Source organism: Odontesthes bonariensis, chromosome 9 (assembly GCF_027942865.1).
Source record: "Odontesthes bonariensis isolate fOdoBon6 chromosome 9, fOdoBon6.hap1, whole genome shotgun sequence".
NCBI lineage: Eukaryota > Metazoa > Chordata > Actinopteri > Atheriniformes > Atherinopsidae > Odontesthes > Odontesthes bonariensis.
In genome coordinates this window covers 6,971,372-6,992,504 of record NC_134514.1, presented here as the reverse complement: position 1 = coordinate 6,992,504, position 21,133 = coordinate 6,971,372, and the positions used below count along the sequence as shown (strand labels likewise).

At 41.5% G+C, this 21,133-nt stretch overlaps 1 protein-coding gene across 5 annotated transcripts in view; it reads left to right on the top strand.

Moving 5' to 3' along the window:
- Positions 1–3,150, top strand: part of cntn5 (contactin 5) — a 119,955-nt gene extending 116,805 nt beyond the window's left edge. For 3 of the 5 annotated variants that reach the window (XM_075472901.1, XM_075472906.1, XM_075472902.1), the window contains 6 exons: positions 30–264; positions 362–471; positions 594–780; positions 951–1,063; positions 1,484–1,667; positions 2,111–3,150. In XM_075472901.1, the coding sequence (XP_075329016.1) occupies positions 30–264; positions 362–471; positions 594–780; positions 951–1,063; positions 1,484–1,667; positions 2,111–2,214 (933 nt within the window). In that variant the 3' untranslated portion in view covers positions 2,215–3,150. The remainder of the gene's footprint in view (positions 1–29; positions 265–361; positions 472–593; positions 781–950; positions 1,064–1,483; positions 1,668–2,110) is intronic. The other 2 variants (XM_075472903.1, XM_075472904.1) reach the window with 1 other exon arrangement.
- Positions 3,151–21,133: the final 17,983 nt, after the last annotated feature.

Here is a 21,133-nt window from a genome sequence, read left to right as displayed (position 1 = left end):
AATCTTTTTCATCCTGTCTATATTTTAAGCCTGTGTCTGAGGAGTTCCAAAATGGTGAAGGCTTCGGGTATATTGTTGCATTCCGTGCCAATGGGACCAGGGGCTGGAAAGAGAAGATGGTGACTTCAGCAGACGCCACCATGTACAAATACAGGGATGAGACCTTCCCTCCTCTTACCCCGTTTGAAGTGAAAGTTGGTGTGTACAACAATAAGGGAGATGGACCGTTCAGCGATGTGGTCATCATTCACTCTGCAGAGGGGGGTGCGTTAATATTCATAGTTGGATGTAATAAGAAGGTCCAATGCAGAGGTTTTTTTTCAGCATTTTATGTTTGAAACCATTTTGCTTTGTTTGACAGAGCCGAGGGAAGCACCATCTGATGTGAAAGCTTACAGCATTTCTTCCTCAGAAATTAGGATAACCTGGAAACCACCAAGTCCCGGCCCTGGAAAACCAAGAGGATATGAGGTTTTTATAGATTACCTGTGCCCGTTTGTGTGTACACATATATATTTAAATAAACTGTGTTCCTTTGTGCATTAGTTAAGGCTTGAGAACAGCAATTTTTCAGCCTTATTTTCTTTTAACAGGTCAGCTACTGGAAAGAGATGGAACAGGAGGAGGCTGGAAAAAAACAATGTACAGTAAAAAATGAAACATCCATGGTCTTGACGGGACTAGAAGGGAACAGTCTGTATCTCATCGCAGTTAAAGGCTTCAATAGTATCGGCCAGGGTCCTGCCAGTGCTGCTGTTACAGTCAAGACCAGGAAGTCCCGTGAGTGCAGCACCGACACTAATCGTGCAATGTTGTATATGGAATGCATGCCACCTGTAACATCTGTTCCAAATCCCCTTCTGAGAAGTGAAGTAATTGACCTAGTTGGGTGAAATTCTTGTTAATAGTCTGTTTTAATGTGCACTCTGGGTGTTATGTTCTCTACGTAGCTCCTGCTCAGCCTCCAGCCAACCTCATGTGGATTCAAGAGGGCAACAATGTTTCATTAAGCTGGGATCCAGTGAAGGCAAAAGACAATGAATCTGATGTAATCGGGTACATGGTAAAGATCCATCGCTCAATCTGTTTTATAAGCTGAAACACAAGTTCCAAAAGTATTTCTTGTTAACTTTCCACTTGAAATTCTCTTGAATTGTCTGTCCTTGATTTCCCTCAACATAGATCCATGAGTCTACTGGTTAAATCGATAGTAGTGTTTATATTTAACTTGGTTTCTTGGCAATAATTTTCAGTATAATCATAGTATTGACCCATAATGCAATGACCTGCAAGTAAATAAGTACGAACTGTTAAATTTAAAATCAAGTTTTAAGTTGTTTGATTTAAGTTCTAACAAAATGCAGTTTTGTTCAGTTTTTAACTCATTCTATTTCACAACTCTGCTTTTTGAGAGTAAATTGTAATATTATACAAAGCAAAGTACAATGTAAGTCTGAAATGGTTCTGTGCATTTGTCCTGCAGGTGTTACTCAAACAGGAGGGCCGAAGCTACAACCAGGTGACAAGAACCATTAACCCGTCCACTGTGCTGTCACTGCCGGAGGGAGGCACTTACATCATCGAGGTGTGCGCTCTCAGTGAAGGGGGAGAGGGAGCCATCAGCTCCCAAGTTCGACTTGTTACCTCCTCTGGTACGCTCAAAGCTGGTTAGCCACCTTTCATATCAGTCACACACTCCACTGCATGACCTCTGAAATCAAATTTCTAAGCACAAGCTGTTTTCTGTTTTTACCAATCTTACTGCTCGCCCATAACTGAGTCAACACATCTGTTGTGCGAGCCAGGTCTTCTTTGGTTAATACCGCTCTAATTATAGCGCCCACACAAACGTTCCTACTCCTGCAAAGCCAATTAACGTCTAAGCAACAGGATGGACAGAAAGTTTGCGATTCTATGTGTGATAAGGAAGCGTTTCAGGGCAATCGGTTGCTATTTTCTTCCTATTTTCAGTTTTCTTTCAACGTTCTTTTAGGAAAGTAACTATTTTTTTTACACCTCCAGACTTTCTCAGAGTTGCTCAGCATTAAAAATTCATTCGTCTTTGTGTTTATCTGTATTGACTGACTTCTCTTCCCCATTCCATTCTTAGGGGTTCGAGCAAAAAGCAACCAGTGCTCAGTTCACTGCCTGCCACAGAGCCTAACATGGACAGCACTTCTCCTGGTTATACTGGTGCCTTCAGCTTCCTGGTGAGGCCACTGTGCCATCCCTGCTTTTACCAAGGGAGCCACCAGTCTTCAGCTCCCTTACACCCTCTGACTGTCTGCTTGCTATGGCCTTAACCATCTCAAAGGGCCCGAGGCGTGCCGACGGGGGATGAGTCTGCCAGTTACCACGCAGCTCTGCAGAGTTCATACTTTTCAGTTTCCCTGTACGTTTGAGGCCCTGGTCGTTTGATTTGCACAGTTCTGAACATCACTGTGGTGTTGTACTGTAGTGTATTTTGTGTGGAAAGATTTGTTTAATCGCTTACTTTAACATTTTGCGTTCCTCTCATTGACTGGCATATAACCATCTCCAGATGGCTCCTTCAACTCTGGGGATCTTCAGAGCATGAACAATTCCTTGAAAGCTGCTGTGGTAGTTATACAGGGATCGGCCAGGTGTTTCTTTTCATTATTTATCTGCATCAATTTACCCCTTGGCTGCCTAAAAAGCAACGCAGTAGAGATAAGTGCATTGTTTTCTTATTCACACATTGAGGAGAAAAAAATGTTTTATATGGAACCAAGAATCTTACTATTTCCAGACTTGCTTTTTGTACATTGTGTTACCTTTAGACAAATAACAGTGGTGTGTGTCAGCCATGTCAACTCTGTTTTTTGGTAGTGATTAAGCAATGCTTGGTGATACAGTTTATTGACTGTTGGATGTATGGAAGTAGAAAAACAGGTACTTACCTGTTGTACCCGAACACAGATTATAGAAAGACAACTCTGTACGGACTTCTGCTGTCAGTACAAATAAATGTGATGTATATTTTTTAAATGCTTGCTGTTTGTAATTTTTAAAGTTGAGCAACGAAATGTCTATGAGGAAACAAGGGTTACATTGAACAAGAGCGCAGTGAATCCTTTTGCCTTTAGAAAACAGGAAAAAACGCCTTTCACAGCTTGCCAGACCTCCAGATGACATCTTCAGATTTCTTGTTCCTCCAGCTATCTGATATATTATGAATAAAATAATTAATCTAATTCATTTTGAAAGAAAACATGTCATATTTTATATATACTTCTGCTTTTAAACCATTTTTGGACAACTCTTAAAATGTCATTGGTCCATCAGACAGTCCTGCCGGCCAGCATCAAGGGTATCTCTCTTTCCTCTCAGGCTCCTCTCTTCCCCTGTTTGCAGTACAACCTTATCTTTTCCTGGACAGAACTCCAAATGAATTTGCCTGAAGTGTAATTAATGTTAGTATGGAAATCTGTAGACCTGAAGTCTTTTTGCTCAGCAGACCTTTCGCTTGCTCTGCCTCCAGCTCTGTGGACTCCATTACTCAATCAGAGTAACCTGTATCCCCAGTATAGGTTCAGACGAGCATACCAGCTAAACTGCGGGAGATAATACCTCACAGCAGAAGAGGGGAGGAACACTTCTCCAAGCTGGCTGTCCAGTGATGACTTCCTTCAGACCTCTGTGCTTTGGTTACATTTAGAGAGGGAGGATGTCGAGGCTGGTTTTCCCTTTCTCACTTGTAGATCATTTCCGTTTGCGGCACAAAACATTAAGCTTTTAAATGTGGAAGGAGAGGTTTTGCTGTGCTTTTAGCTTATTCAATGACACTGGCTCAAACAGATGCCTCCACGTAAGTGCTAATGTACCAACCTTTAATTATTCATGCAGCACCTGTCTGTGTTGGTGCATCTGATTTATGGTAATGGATTATGTATCCAGCAAGGGAACCTATTTGGTTCAGAAAGCCCAGAGCTAGTGTCAGCAATTAAAACACCAACTGCCCCAGGGTTAATGTCAGTGTGGGTCAGTGTGTGCACGTGTATGTGTGTGTGTGCCATGGTATCTATCGTTCTTTTTATTTCAAACAGTTTGATGATTTTAGGGCTAATAGACGGGGTCAGACGAGGAACAAAAGTCAGTCCTGGCAATTTCATCTGGACTATCCCAATTCTCCCCAACTTACGCACCGCTATGTAAAGCAATTCAGAACATAAAGGAAAGGAAACACTATTCATCCTGAACAGGCAGCTTTAGAAACATGAACGGTGCTGTTTTCTATGAAAGACTGAGATTTACCTCCTACGTGAGCAATTTTCCTACAACAAGATAATAACTTAATTTTTAAGTCTGTAACAAATGTTCCTTTGACTCAGAAGTGGTGTGTGGATGTGATTATGTGCTGATGAAAGAGAATGGATAGAAAAAATCTTTTTTTTTCCCCAAAGCGAAGTGGTTGGACAGAGTGATCAAATGCTGCGGAGCATCTACATGTGAAATTCTCATGCTTCTCCTCAGTAGGAGCCAACTTTGCTCTCCACTGGAACCCGCCTCCATATTTACTCCACCTCCAGTTAACTAACTTTTTCTTTTTCTCTCAGATCTGTTCCTTTGCACCTTCTGATTCTTTCAGGGCACTTTTATCCATTCTTTAATGCAGTTGCTTGGCTCTGATTACTTGCTGACCTCTGACTTTATTGTTGGCACATCCTCTTAAAGGTGTGTGTGTGTAAGTGACAAAGCACTTCCTGCCTCTACCCAACATTATAGGTAAGCCTTGGAAGCTACATAACCCCCTACTTTGATGGGCTGTTTCGGTATCCAGTGTCTGGTAGCCTTTTGTCCCACTGTGTAGATTGGCCAGAACTAGCCTGCTAACGTATGTCGCTTTATATGCACATATTGTCCACAGCATTTAAATGATTTTACTGACTTTGGTATATAATTAGTTCTGAAAAAATTAGAAATTGGCAGTATTTTTCAATATTTCTGTTTATCAAAATCTATTCAAGCTTTCAAATCAAACAGTTATATAATGAATATGGGCTTGCAGAGTAGACTCAGCTGTCATTTAGAGCATTAATATCCAAATTGGAAAAGGAGCTTAGGAATTACCATATCCCTTCACACTACAGAAATCATCCGACTGCATCTGTCTTCTGTGACAACATCATTGTAGACATGTGACGCATTTCCATTGAAAGCCATGTATGTCCATCCCATCATATTATTTCTATGTGTTTTACATATGACATTGAATGCATCAGATTATAAACTGTTGTTTCTCTCAATTATTTTTGACTTCCTATCCTGGATCAGGTTGATGTTTTTTCATCTGTTCCGAGAACGCTGTTCCAGAACTGCTCTGGTTTTTGAAGACGTATTGTTGTTTCATGTTCAATCTGCCCTTTCTAATCCTGAGGTTTATGAATGGCTTGCACCCTGCAGTGAACCCTCTGTATTTGCTCCTGTGAATTCGTCTCTTTATGGGAGACTTGGAGGATCATTTGTCTACCTCCTGGGGAGTGTTCTTCACTTGGCTGGATGTTGTGAAGGGGTTTTCTTTGCCATGGAAAAGGATCCTGTGATCATCCACAGCTCTCTTGCTCAGACATCCAAGTCTTTTTATCTTATCAGGCTCTTGTGTTTTTCTCTCAGAATGTAGCAAACTGTTTATTTAGTCACTCCTAATGTTCCTGCCTTGTCTCTGATGGATTTCTTTTGCTTTGGCAGCCCATTTCACTTGTACTGACACCGGTACATATTTGCCAGTATAATTGATCAATTCAACACTCGGGGTGTTTCATCAGCATGTTTCATTAAGAGATATTCAATTATTTTAGCACCTGAAAAAGGAAGTATTTGTAGTAAAAAGTGAATATGGATTAAGTTGAGAGTCTACACATTAATCCCATGTTTTTAATGTATTCTTTTACCTTCTACATATTTCTAGATTCTAAAGATGGACCTTAAAATATTGCTTATTTTCTTTGTCACCTCACTTTTCTTTCTTTGAGTTTTCGCATTTAAAGCTCCCGATAATCAGATGGAATGAACGTCTTGCTGTGATTTGGTGATCAATACACACCATCTATCAGGAAACCAAAAGATGAAGAGTTCATTTTGGGCTCAAAGGAATATTTCTTTCGACTCTGAATTTTGAAAGAGGTCGGATGAATTAAAACTATAATAGCATGTGGTGAGTAAAGTTTTCTCCAGTCTAACTGGCAGATCACTTTAACACTCATCTTCAAACAGAAAAATAGGGCCATCCGAGAGGCTCTGCAAAAACGGCTATATCACATAGTGAGCAACTTTCTGTTCAGTGTGAAATCTTACATTTGATTTAGTGTTTCATGAGAAAAAGTGTGAACCTTCCTAAAAACCTCACAATCAATTAAATTAATTCAGTTTTATTCATATAGCTCCAAATCACAACAGAAGTCACCTAAAGGCACTTCACAGATACAGTCTAAATCAAGTCAATTAAAGCCATTTTAATACAAACATGATCCAATAAATTCAATTCATTAAAGTCCAAGTAGTCCAATTCACAACAAACAGATTGAATATCCAAAGTGTGCACAAGGCAACAGTGAAGAGGAAAACAAATCACCTAAAATAATTTGTAAAATTCCCTTTTCAGGATCACGACTATATGCTTTAGAAATTTAAAAAAAGAAAGAAGGAAAAAGTTGTTCTTTTGTTATTATTTACAGTGTTATTTTAGTATACATTTCAAGATTTATTTGTGATCTAAATCTTCTGCGGAAATGAAACATTCGAAAGATAAAAGCTCGCCGAAGCCTCTGAGACTTCACTGCTGTGCGAGGCATTCAGTATATCTTGGCATCTAAATGTGAAAGAATGACTGTTGGGAATTCTGATAAAGCAAGCTAATTCATGTTTGCTGTTGGAGGGTTCTGTGATGTTGGGATTTGCAGCCTTTTAGTCCCCATCGGTAGTGGCAGCAATGGCAGAGAATGAGAATTAGGGAAGTGTGCCATATTCTGTTGAAGACTGTGAACAGAGGGATTAGAAAGGGCAGCTTTGTGGAGAGTCAACATCAAGCATTGTCTTGCACCAGTTCAGTAATCACTGTAGTTATAATTGAAGTTGTCTTCTGACCTCTAGAACCAGCTCTGCTGCCAGAAAACTGCAGTGCACATGTTCAGCTGTTGAGATCTGCCTGACATCAATTGTTTTATTATGGCACCATCATGAAATATTCCCTTTACCTGATTATCAACCAGGTTTTTTCACTCAAATGATCGGTTCACCAAGTCCACAAGATATTCAACATTAACATATCTTTTTTTTTTTTTGTATTTTTGTTCTTTGGTGTGGCAGTTTGTCCTGCTGTGTATGTCTGTGAATCACTGCAGTGGAATCTGCATTTACACTGACATGACACTTCAGATTTTCCTCTACCGAATGAACCTAAACTAAAAAGGCCATCAAAGGTTTTCATTCCTTTTTTTTTGGTCTGAGGTGGTATTGCTCTAGACCAACATCCAGTGTCTTTGTCTAGCCCTGTGATAGACTGGTGGCTTATACAGGGTGCAGGCCAGCTTCCGTCACATGGCAGATGGGTCACGCCTCAGACTTTGCAACCCTGAACAAGATGAAGCACGAACAAAACACAAATGGATGACCAAAAAAGAACCTGCAGAAAATTAAGCCTATGGTTTAAAAGTTCAATGTTAAAACTAACCTCCAGTGACGATGAGTTAAAAAGGTAGAAATATTGCAGGTGCATGTACAGCTTTGATGCTTGACACGCTCATGTAAAAATCTAATGAGCTGTTCTATGATCAAAGTTGGATTCATATGCTAAAGCTTGCCAGAGGTTGGCCAACTTTTATTCCCCCTAGCTTCACATTTCACACAGATATGTCCACTTCTCACGTAGACATATGGTATGTTATGATGATAAAAACGTGTTGCTGTTTTCCAGGTTGAACATACAATAGATATAATAGATGCTGGTATGAGCTGTGCCTCTTTTTTCTACTCTTTCTATATGTTTTGCCTGTATTTGTTTTATATGTTCCAACATGAAATCCCTTTCATGTGAGACTTTTTGTCTTAGGATTCACTTGAAGAACAGACTTTGTTTTTATAGGAAATAGGAGCTTAATAAAAAGAAAAATGAATAAGATGATAAAGTTCACAGCCAAGAGAAATTTCCTGGCGTTGTTCACGCTGCCTCAAGAAAAATAGAATTGTGATTGAAATGACTTAATGGCCTTTTCCTGGCACCGCTCTCCCAACAAGCTTCTTATTTTAGATCTGGAATACAAAGGCTCTACTTTCTGGTAACTTTGCATGCCTATTGTTGTCTCTGAAATACAACAATAGACACGAAAATATATATTCAAAAGAAAAGAAGCAAGTACATAATTCCATCATCAGGTAGTGCCACAATATAAGAACATTTGCATTCAAGGATGCTTTTAACAGACACAGAATTTCAACTGGACTCAAAATTTAAAGCCAGAATCTTAACAAGTAGAATAATTTTTGCCTGTGGCAGATGGTGCACCATTGGAGAGGAAATTAATAAAAATGCCAGCTAATTAGATTTAATGTGAATCCTTTCTCATAACAAATTTGAGCTCAGGCGTCCTGCTCTGAAGCCTGATTAGGAAAGCACATTTGAGGGCAAATCTGAGGGAAAAATACAAAATCCATTTTTTTAAATAATTTAGTAAATAAAGTTGATCTCTCCAACGTAAAATTAAAATGCAGTTATGCAGTACATTGCACGGCTGTACATACACATAGCTCTAAATCTGTTAATATCATGAAAGAGTCCACTGACAACCAGAAACTTTTTAAAGGATGCACAATATTGTAGCTAATGTGTTCTGGTCTATATTAGTGCTGCATTGTTTGTTTGCCTTTGTTGGAACACATGGAATGGGACCAGGAATAGTTTCCAAATGATGTAATATGTCATGCTGCTCAAAATAACATTTAATTCCTGTCAGTAAGTAAAACTCACATATGGTGATTTGTTTATACAGATCTTGGAATTCAGCCAAATCCCTTCAGATTGGAGAAGGTGGCGATTCAATTTAGAGATTCAAGCTACTTTTCTCAAGAACCATTGTGTGGGGAAATATAATGAGATGGATGTGTAAATCTGAGGATTAGGAGGGACGGGGCTGCAGAGGGAGATTTAAAGTTCAAGCAAGGGAGCAGTCGGCTCACTGCAGACCTCTTCCAAGACCTTATAATCTCCCCAGTTAGCAGATATTGTCACATTCCCTCATATTGTTCCTTGCAGGTAACTGAATGTATCAAACTGGTTCAGATTGGACTCAATGGTGCCACACAGACTCATGCCGAAACTGTCACAAGATATGATCGTTTTATACATTCATGATCTGGGGCACAAGTTTATCTCTTCTTTCTTCATGTTCATGGGCATGAAAAAGTAACAGATTAAAGTAAGTCCCACAGGAGTTTGTGAAACTGTAACAAAAGGAGTGTTTGGAGGAGTTGGGAGGCTGGAGGGTGTGAAGAAGGAGTTACACATAACACAAACCGTTTAGGTATTGATAAAAAAAAAACTACTTTTTCAGGGTTTGGAAAATATCACGGTTAACCTTCCAATAGATCCTCTCACAACTTCCACCAAATATTAGTGTAAAAGCAAGAATTAAAGAAATCTCCTACTGTTATATGTTAGTTCTCAATTCAGTTGCATCTACTGTAAATAACATGAACATCACCAACACCAGAGGGACTCTTATCCTTGGAAACAGTCATTTACACAACCTGTATGTCTGAATCATGGTTGGTAGAAATAATCTGTATCAAATGTGTAGTTATATTTAACAATCTAATTTTCTATCAAAAGTCAAGCAGCCCTCTGTATTCAATTAGACATCAGGAGAAAAAAGCTATTTAAAAGCAGGGTGACATTTAGCGTGACAGCATGTTAATCTTTGTATTTAATGGTGAGCTTTCAGCCAGCCAACTTAAAAAAATAACCACTAAAGCTGCTGCTGTTGTTCAAACAGCATGCCCACTACCGAATTACCCCCAGAGGAACCAAAAATCCACATGTCATCATCTCTATGTCCTAAAAAGCTGAATATATTATTCTTCCAAATCATCAATAAACCATAGACTCTGCATTAAAGATGGAAGTAACCACCGTTACATCATCCCTGACTTTGTAAAAATACATTTTAAAGGCCTTGAGTTTGTCATCTGGCTGTCAGCATCTTGGGTTTTTGATGCAGAGATGACATGAAATGGATGGATCTGCTGAAGATGATGCATAGCAGCAGCACAGCACTCACCTGTTACTTAAAAAAGCCAGGTCCTTAATTTTGCATAAGCATAAGCCTACGATTCAAAAAGGTAGGCTGTATAAAAATGTGCTCCAATGGTGCTGTGGTGAAGGGGGGTGCTGATTTTATTCTTACCAGGCTGACAAGTTGAATATTTCTTCTGTAAATGTTTTGCTTCTTTACATGGAGGTCTGTGTGGACTGACCTCCACATTGCCTTCATCTTTAAGCAACTTTTTTGTATTTCTGTGGGCGAGAAACTGTCATAGGGTCATATATTTCTGGGTAGTCATTATTCAGTGTATCATCATCCGCACTTTCATGATCGCGCTATCACATGAACCATTTGAGGGAATTTCTTTTTTTTTTTTTTTTTTTTTCTGTCATTTTGCAGACGCTTTTAACCAAAGCGACTTACAATAAGTGCGTTCAACATCGGTAGGCAAAAGAACTTCAGGTCACAAGAAATCATAAGTGCATTTCCTTCTAATACCAAACAGCTAAGAGCAAAACTAGTGCTAGAGTAAGTGCGATAACCAACCAGCCTCCCACCAACTGCACACCAGTCACAGCGGGGTGGGGATGCAAACCCTGGTTCGGGTAGGGGAAGACATAAAAGAGGTAAGAAAAGCAGGAATGGGATGCAAACCCTGGTTCGGGTAGGGGAAGAAATAAAAGAGGTAAGAAAAGCAGGACTGGGATTCAAACCCTGGTTCGGGTAGGGGGTAATGAAAATATAGAGGGTGCCAGTGGTGGAGGAAACAATAAGTGCGTAAGGAACTAGGACGGCGCAGATGCTGTCCTAAGAGGGCGGATCAGGGTAGTGTTTCCTGAAGAGATGGGTTTTCAGCCTGCGGCGAAAGATGGGCAGCGACTCAGCTGTCCTGATATCAGTCGGGAGATCGTTCCACCATCGGGGTGCCAGAACAGAGAAAAGTCGTGACCGTGTCGATCGTGCGCAGGGACCCCTGAGTGACGGGGCAGCCAGGCGCCTGGTGGCCGCAGAGCGAAGTGGTCGGGCGGGGGTGTAGGGCTTGACCATAGCCTTGAGGTATGAAGGAGCTGTTCCTTCCACTGCCCTGTAGGCCAGCACCAGAGTCTTAAACTGGATGCGAGCAGCTACAGGGAGCCAGTGTAGAGAGCGGAGAAGGGGAGTGGTGTGGGAGAACTTTGGGAGGTTAAACACCAGACGAGCAGCAGCTTTCTGAACCAGCTCCAGAGGTCTGATGGCAGAAGCCGGGGCACCAGCAAGGAGGGAGTTGCAGTAGTCCAGGCGGGAGATGACAAGAGCCTGGATGAGCACCTGTGCTGCCTTGTCGGTGAGGAAGGGGCGAATCCTCCGGATGTTGTAGAGGAGGAATCGGCAGGAACGGGTCACTGATGCGATGTTTGGCGAGAACGACAGTTCGTCGTCCAGGGTCACACCCAGATTCCTCGCGGTCCGGGTTGATGTCACCACAGAGTCATCCATGGTGATGGCCAGGTCTCTGAATGGGCAGGCCTTCCCCGGGAGAAACACCAGCTCAGTCTTGTCCAGGTTGAGCTTAAGGTTGTGCATCGACATCCACCCCGAGATGTCTGCCAGGCACGCAGCAATGCGTGCTTCCACTTGGGTGTCAGAAGGGGGAAAAGACAGAATCAGCTGGGTGTCGTCTGCATAGCAGTGGTAGGAAAAGTTATGGGAGTGGATGACAGAACCAAGAGATGATGTGTAGAGAGAGAAAAGAAGAGGACCCAGGACCGAACCTTGGGGAACCCCGGTGGTGAGCCAACGTGGCTTCGACACAGACCCTCTCAGTGTGACCTGGTAGAAGCGATCTGTCAGGTAGGATGAGAACATGGAGAGTGCAGAGCCAGAAACCCCCATTCCCTCCAGGGTAGAGAGAAGGATGTCGTGGTTCACTGTGTCAAATGCTGCAGACAGGTCCAGGAGAATCAGGACAGAGGAGAGAGAGTTAGCTCGAGCAGTTTGGAGTGACTCAGTTACTGCTAGGAGGGCCATCTCAGTTGAGTGGCCCACCTTGAACCCAGACTGGTAGGGATCCAAGAGGTTGTTCTGGTGGAGGTAAGAGGACAGTTATTTGAAGACAGCACGTTCAAGGGTTTTGGACAGAAAGGGTAGAAGGGATACCGGTCTGTAGTTCTTGATCTCTGAAGGGTCAAGAGCTGGTTTCTTTAGAAGAGGAGTGACTCTGGCAGTCCTGAAAGCAGAAGGAAAAGAGCCTGATGTCAAAGATGTGTTAATGAGGTGGGTCAGGTAAGGAAGAAGATCAGGTGCAGCAGAATGAAGGAGAGGGGAAGGGACTGGGTCAAGGGAACATGTGGTGGGGCGGCTGGATGTTACAAGGTGGAGGACCTCATTTGCAGAGAGGTGAGAGAAGTGGGACAGAGAGGGAGGTGAGGGAGAAGGTGGTAGGGAGGGAGGAGTGGGAGGGCGACAGGTGTGGGTGGTGTGGACAGCTGGGAGGTGAGGGAAGGAAGATCGGATATTGTTAACCTTCTTGTCAAAGAAGTCGGCGAAATCGTCAGGGAGGAGGGAGGAGGAGGGGAGAGGGGATGGGGGATGGGGGTTGGAGGAGGGATGAGAAAGTTTGGAAGAGTTTTTTGGGGTTGGAAGCAGAGGTTGGCGCTAGAACAGTGTCTGGTGAAGATAAGGTCCAGTGTGTTGCCAGCCTTGTGGGTAGGAGGAGATGGGGAGAGAGCTAGGTCGAAGGAGGAGAGAAGAGAAACAAGAGGGTGAAGCTTCTCTGTCTGGATGTTGAAATCACCGAGAAGGGTGAGGCCGGAGCCATCATCAGGGAAGTGAGAGACAAGAGTGTCCAGCTCTTCCAGGAAGTCCCCAATAGGGCCTGGTGGGCGATAAACTACAGCGATGGTGAGCTTGACTGGGTGAGAGACAGTGACAGCATGAAATTCAAAGGAGGAGGGAGAGAATTGCAAGAAGGAGCAAAGAGAGTATTTCCAGTCCTTGGAAATCAGCAGGCCAGTACCACCGCCCCGCCTCGCAGCTCTGGGAGTGTGAGAGAAAGAGTACACATCAGACAGAGCTGCGGGTGTGGCAGTGTTTTCTGGGGTGATCCAGGTCTCTGTAAGAGCAAGAAAGTTAAGGAAGAGCATGGATGCATAACCTGAGATAAACTCAGCCTTCTGCACAGCAGACTGGCAGTTCCACAGCCCCCCTGCCACCACTTGCTCAATATGAGTAGAGAGAGAAGGGTGGATGAGGTTAGTGGGGTCTCGGCCTCTGGGTCTGACCCTGTATCTGCGTGGGCGCCAAGACCGAGAGGAGAGAACGGGAATGAAGCACATGGTTTCTTGAAAAGTGGTACTTTACACTTACAGGGACCGTCCAGATGAAAATCGTCCTTGAGGAAGTCGGACTTGAAAAAGTCAAGTGCCTTTGTATGACAGCCTTCGTTTGACGACTGACGCTTGAAAGCTGACGCTTCCAACAACAGGAGTTGCTTTGTACTGATTCACTAATTGCTGATTGTCTGCAGGAGTGCAGACCCCTCCCACAGATTAAAAGACAAGTGGCCACTCAGGCCTGAAGCTAGTTTCAATGGGGCTGTTATCACACAGTGAAAAACAAGCCTACAGCAAATTTACTTTTTAGCAGTCAACATCTAGCAAAGATTTAGCAAAAATCTAGCAAAAAGCTAAATGGTACACAAGATAAATGTAGCTTACGAATTCTGGATGAATCAAGAAGTCCACAGCTCCTCCAGAAGGTCAAACACACACATGAATTTTCACTTTTTTTCTCTCCAGGATGAGGAGATTACATTTTATTAAAGATCAATGGAAAGGTCACTGTGACCTCACATCGAAGGTATCTCAGGAACCCCCAAAGGGAATTCCATTTCATCTGGCTCAAACGTTTTCTTGGACTCAAGGAGGAACTGATTAGAATTGGTGGTGAAAGGTCGAAGTCGCTGTGACCTCATAATTCAAGAATTCATAGGAAGATTGTGACAAAATTTCACACAGATGTCTGATGGGATCAGTGATGAGTTGACATTGCGACATCATGCTGTTTTTAAAAAAAAAAAAAACGATTTGGCCTGCGCATTTGGGAGTTTGTTACTTCTTTGCAACAACATATTTCTGTCAGAACCACTCTCGTCAAAACGAGACGAGAACAGAGATGAATTTCAGAAGCTTATTCTGAATGCATACAATTATGTTTGGCGGTATGGCTCTGTTCGGAGGAAGTTCCCGACTTTTCCATGAGCTCCATGGAAGCCAAGACAGGGAACAGCAGCATCCTCAGGTGGAGTGCCTTCCATTTGCTGTAAAGGCAACAAACCCCCTAGAACAGAGCAAGCAACAATGAACAACAGTATGACATTGTTTGGCAATGAGAAGTCGGTGGAGCAGGGGAGGTGGTGGGTGCAAGCAGAGAGCAAAAAAAAGCAGTGACAGCAAACCAAGTTTAAATGAAGTGCCCCAAATGCCAGCATCCAATTGCGAGCAGCAGCTGATTACCCATTGAGCGCAGCTGGCCATGAGGGTTGGGTCGGCGTCAGCCAATAGGCAAAGGGCGCGTTGACTACGTGGTCTGCCAGAGCTAACGCAATGCTCCATATATGTGAAGCACTGTCTACTGTCCTGATGACATCTCGGTGCTCAGAATCATCTTTATCGTCAAATCTAAATACACTTTATTCTCTTTGTTAGATCTACACCACATGTGTTATGGTTCTGGAATGATACGGATATAAACTGCAACTTGACTAATGTCAGAAGCATACAACTGCAAGTTGATCATTTTACTTTGTTACTCTTACTCAAGATTGTTCTTATCCCTCCACTAGCTGAAAAGTGAAAACTAACTGACTCTAACTGGAATCCAGGCATCGAAATTGGATATTAAAATGTTAACATTCACAGGGGAATATAGCTGAACTTAATAGGAATTAGACCATCCATTCTCAGAGGGAATCTGCAATTAAATTTGCACCTGCTATTTGATGGAGCATTAACACACATATATATATATATATATATATATATATATATACCAAATTTTAATGTACTCAGTCCAGTAAGCTAAACTTGTGACCCAAACAGTGTTTCCATCTAAAATCTTTTTAATGTACTACAATTATCAGTGGTGAGAGTTCAGTGGCATACACCTTCTTTAAATTCCAGAAGAGTCATGGTCGGTGAGTCTTTGTGTTCTGGCTTTGACTTTGTTTCTTTGTCCCTTGGTTTTCCTTTGTCCTCAGTGCAGTTCTCACTGTTTATCTTCCTTGTACCCTGTTTTATTTTGAGGAGATGGCTCTCATGTGTATTCTGGTGGTGTGCATCACACCTGGTTTTCCCTTACTGATTGCTTCACCTGCTCATTGATTGAAATCACCTCCCTCGGTGTATATTCTGCAGGTTTTCCTTTGTTGAGTGCGAGCTCCTCGTCCTGTCAGCCGGTCAGTCCATCCTGTACTTTCTCCTGGGTTTTGTTTCTTGTTAGTTTTCAGTTTAGTACTTTGTTATGTCTGCCCTGGCATTGCCTTTTTTTTTATTGACAATAAAGTCTCATTAGTTATTTTCAGCTGCCTGTCTTCAACGCGTGGCTATTTTTGTTTGTTCGAAGCTCAGAGATATTATTTCTCTCTGGTAGAGGAGATACAAAGTTTAGCACAGTAAATTGTAAGAATGACACATTTCCTTTTGAAATGTTTCTACTAATATGAGAAAACACTATTTCAGAGGTCTTATAAGGCTATGTCTTGGCTGCCAAGTGTATTGACAGAAGAACAAAGAAGAATGCTGCCTTGTTTGTTGTGGATATGTAGCCACGGGACCACAACAATGTTTCAGAATTATCTTTCCTTATGTCAATAATTTGTACTCAATTATTCCAGTGTTACTACTCCTTTTGTTGAGGACATATTCAATGTTTTTTTCTTTTTTTAAGATCTTAGTAGCAAGTGGATCTGGAGATAATACCCAATGTTTTATTCATTGCTTTTCGATTCAGATGAATCACAGTATCATCCGTGTCTTTAATGCACTGCCTTATTCCCAGATTGAACTGTCCTGCCCTGTCACTAAGACGTCGCTGCAGCCACTATTTTCCATTTTCCACGGTAAAGGAGGGAAAGGTAAGTGTGGGATTTATCCTTGGTCTGGGGTCTGGCTGTGCAAGAGAGCATCCAGTTAATTTCTTGGCCTTTTACAGCATCATTGCCTACTTTCTATTAAAGCCAGGTGCAGCGAACCCTGGGTGGAGCTGACATATTGGCTGATTTAAACATTCCCTGGGTGGCAGACCTCTGTAAAACCTGGATCAGTTGAGGCAATCTTCAAGTTCCCTCAAAGTGAAACTCAGTAATAAAAGTACAGATGCCACACTCAGATGATCAGTCTGCCTCTTTTCTGTATTTTTTTGTCTTTGCCGTTTAAATTTGTGAGATCAAAAGAGCCACATATTTGCCCAGTCAGACTCTGCACTGACAGAGATGTGAGGATTTCTGGGATTGACATAATAAGTTAAATCCCTTTCTGGCAGCGGAAGCTGTGCTCCTAATTTGGTATGACTGAAATGTGCCTGATTTTCATTTACAAAGGTACAACAGATGAAATCTGTTAATAACAGAAAAACGAGTGCCTAACAATGTGTGTTTGAAGAATTTCAAATAATTCACTCTTTCTTCATGGAATAGGTTGCCACTGGTTGTCATCTGATATATGCATTTGGAAAAAGTCAATGTAAGGTCAATGTAAGTCAATGTAAGGAATATAAAACAAACCACACATTCATTCAACAGTAGAAAAGACATTTGTTTAAAACAAAACATTGTGGGTATTGTTCCTCTCTTTGCAGACAGGTTTAAGCTTATACAATGTGCAGTTTTTTTCTGAGATATTTGTCTCTGTGGTTTCTGCTTTACTCTAAAAATCCACTGAAGCTATTCCACATTTTGTTTAATGTGCTCATAATATTTCTAATTTCACTATATACTGATCTGGATTTATTTGTCAGCAGAAATCTTCAAACTACAGCAAGAAAATATTAGCAAGACACTTGGTATTTGAAATAATCAAAGATCCATAATGCTAACTACAAACTTTTTTGTATTTAATAAAAGGAATGCTTCACAGAATAAAGCAGTTGACAACAGCAGGTGATACAACTCAACTGCCCTGCAGGTTACCACCATCTAAAGGATGGATACAACAATGATACTTGTAGAATCGATGTCTGCATCAATACCATACAGGCTGCCAAAAGGCTCAGGGCTTAAATCATTCACTTCTGATGTCTTACACAATGAGCTGTCAGTGTGTCTCTCCTGTTTGACAGCTGCATATCATTAAAACTCTACAGCAGCCCCGATCGAGGTCCAAAATCTTTTCACACTTGTGAGTGAAAACAAGCCACATGTGCCAGGGAATCAATATGTGAGAATGCAGCAGCTGTAAGTAAGACCACGATGAATGAGACAGACCTCGAGGTGATTGAGCATGTCTGCTCTGATGGTGGTGCATTTAAATTGGACTGTGCATGTAAATGTTTTCCTTTAATTGGTATCCAGAGAAGGTTTATTACCCGAGGTGAATGCAGATCTGCAACACAGGCAGCTGAAAAGAACATTCAATTCAGTTTTAATGAGCTGTAGGCTGAAATTCTAGGTTTACGCACATAGGCTGAGCAGAGTGGCACTTCTTTTCTTTTTTTTTTACAGAGACGGAGAGGTTTTCTCTTTTTTTAAACTCTGGTGATTAATGTTCCATGCTTGACCTTATTGACTCAAAGCTCGAATGAGGAAATTGCTCTCAAGAGCAGTGCTCTTTACCCTGCATTCAGACCAGTGTGTCTCAAGTGTGGATCATGATTCCTTGGAGGGCAGATTTGTCAGACTGATTTCTCCTCCTCCTCAAAGCAGGCATCAAGTTTGAAAACAGCTTGGGTGGGCCACAGATAGCAGCGATGTCTGTTCAGGTGGACTGAACATCAAGGTCTTCAGTGCTGACAAGCCTGCTTAATTAACATGTTTTTACAGACACGTGAGTGCATTAGACAGCTCTTTTATAGTTGTGGCAAAGCGTATCCAAGACTACTTGAAAGGAAAGCGCCACAGGGAGCTGGAAAGAAGAAATCTGAAAACAAAGCAGACGCCCACTGTGAGAGAACTACACAAATAATCAAGTAATGGTGGAGGCTGTCAGAGTTATCGTCCTCACACGTCACAGCATGTAAACTACTCAAACTAGATGAGTTCCTCTCACTTTAAAGGGGCCATGCACATGGTAAACATATCACTGAGACACCGTTTGTCCATTTCAACAAGTAAAAACATATTTTCATGTTTGGAAGGAACAACTTAAGTCCTTAGAGAAAAATGAAGAATGGATGTTCTCCGTATGTTAGCAAAATCTATATAATCTGATATTGTTGTGAAATTGAAATCATTGCATAAAGCACTGCATGGGAGCACCAATGACAACCTCGTCTTCTGATGAATGACTGTAATAAAGTGCAGCTACTGTGTGGCATTTTTCAACCTGTGTTAATTCTGAGGGTTGTAAATACAATGGAGATTTTTAGATGAACATGAAATCAAGAAGGCCGCTTCTACAACAACAACATAACCGTTGAGACCAATAGAACCAATAATAAGTTTACTGTGTCGTGCACTGGCACAAAATCAATATAATATGGGCTCCATAATTTCCTGCTGAATTTCTTTAGTGGTGCAATTGGTGGATAAACTTCAAAGATTTCCTTTGGGCTTCTTTTTGAGCAGCTGGACAGTTTGTCTTAAGCGATTCGGTTATGAGGTTTTCCATGCCATCAGAGCAACCGAGTGATTACCGCTCTCTCCTTAGGCTCCATGCAGCCTGCTTGGCTGCTGGAGTTAATCTCAGTTTAGCATTTCCAACACAAAAGCTGTCTTTGTGGTTACTCAAATAATAGCAGACCACGAGAAGCCTTGGATCAGGCCATTTGTGAAAACAATGAGATGTAGTTCTCAGTCTGAATCTATATGAAATTGAAGTTTGTATGTGTAAGCTGCAGCTCAAGTGGTTTCCCATTGGATTGTCCCTTGATCCTTTGGCCTCAACACTTCCATGTTTATGAATTACCTTGCTCAGACAACTGCTGAGAGCTACATATGTTTTTACTTTCTGAGTGCATCTCTGTTTTACAAAGAAGCACTAAAATTAATGAAAGGTTAAAAAAAAGGGGGGAAGTCAAGGTTATGATTATACTGTGCATAATAATGAACTTTATGCTTACTAAAGATTCTGCTTACCAGCTATTTATAAGTTGTATGAAATCATAAAAACTGAAAGCTTTCAAGAAAATGAATCATCAAGATGCAGAGTTCCGAATCTGAAAAATACAACTTTAAGATTTAATGAATTTTTTAGAATAGATTATAATAATCCAGTATTTACTTAAGGAAAAGCACCAATATAGCAAGTAAATGTTAATGAGAAACCGTACATAAGTATAAGCCATAAAATGTTAAAATATTATGGTAGAAGTGATAAATTCTGATAAGAATTAACAGGAGAGATCATATTTCTCCAATTTTAGCTCCCAGTTAAATCCAGTATAAAGTTTCAAATTCTTCTTCTCCTCACATACAAAACTCTAAATGACCAACCTTCATTATATCCTAAAGATCTTTTAGTGCAGTATTTTATCAATAGACTCCAATTGGCTAAAAACCTGGGTGTGATTTTTGACAGCACATTTAACTTTGAGTAACAGATCAGGCAAAACTATCTTCTTCCAGTTACGACTGTTGGCCAAAGTGAAGCCATACTTGTCCTATAATGATTTTGAAAGAGTTATATGCTTTAATTACTCTTATTCTTTGTATGTTGGTTTGGATCAGTCATCTCTTTGTTGCTCGTCTCTTAACTGGGACCAGAAAACGTGATCATATTACCCCGGTTCTGGCATCACTCCATTTTAGAATAGATTTTAAGATTGTATTTCTAGTTTTTATGGTTTTGAACAGACATCTCTATATCCAGGTCAGAGTGCTTAGATCACCCACTCAGATTGTCTTTGCGGTTCACAGGTCCAAACTCAAAAAGAGGGGGTGATCGGGCTATTTCAGGAGGTGGTCCCACTCTCTGGAACAACTTACCTTTACAAATAAGAACAGTTCAAACTGTTGATACATTTAAAACTCTGCTGAAAACCCATTTTTACTTGCTGGCCTTCAATTGTGATGAGTGTTAGAAATCTTATATTCATTTTAGTTGTGTTTTTACTGTTTGTTTTTTAATTTTCACCTGTAAAGCACTTTGGTCAGCGTTGGTTGTTTTAAAATGTGTTATAGATATAAACTTGACCTTGACCTTGACTTTGCTGTCAGGCTTCAGTTTTATCTGTAGTTCCCAGAGTTTCTAAAAGTAGATTGGGACACAGAGCCTTCAGTTATCAGGACTCTCTCTTGCAGAACCAGCTGTGAGTTTGGGTTCAGGAAGCAGACACCCTCTCGAGCTTTATCACTAGGTTTAAATCTTTGTTGTCTTTCACCCATCCATCCATCTTCCGTTTATCCAAGGCCGGGTTGGAGGCAACAGGTCGAGGAGGGAAACCCAAGCATTCCTTAGCACTCTCCAGCTCCTCCTGGGGGATCCAGAGGCGTGCCAGATGGAATATGTAATCCCTCCAGCATTGTCTGGGTCTGCCCCAGTTGGACATAGCTGAAAAACCTCTAAAGAGAGGCGACCAGGAGGCATCCTAATCAGATGCCAGACCCACCTCAGCTAACTGAGGAGGAGCAGCGGTTCGACTCCAAGCTCCTTTGGGATGGTCAAGTTCTTCACCCTTTCTCTAAGGTTGAGCCTAGTAACCCTCCCAAGTAAACTCTCTTTTTG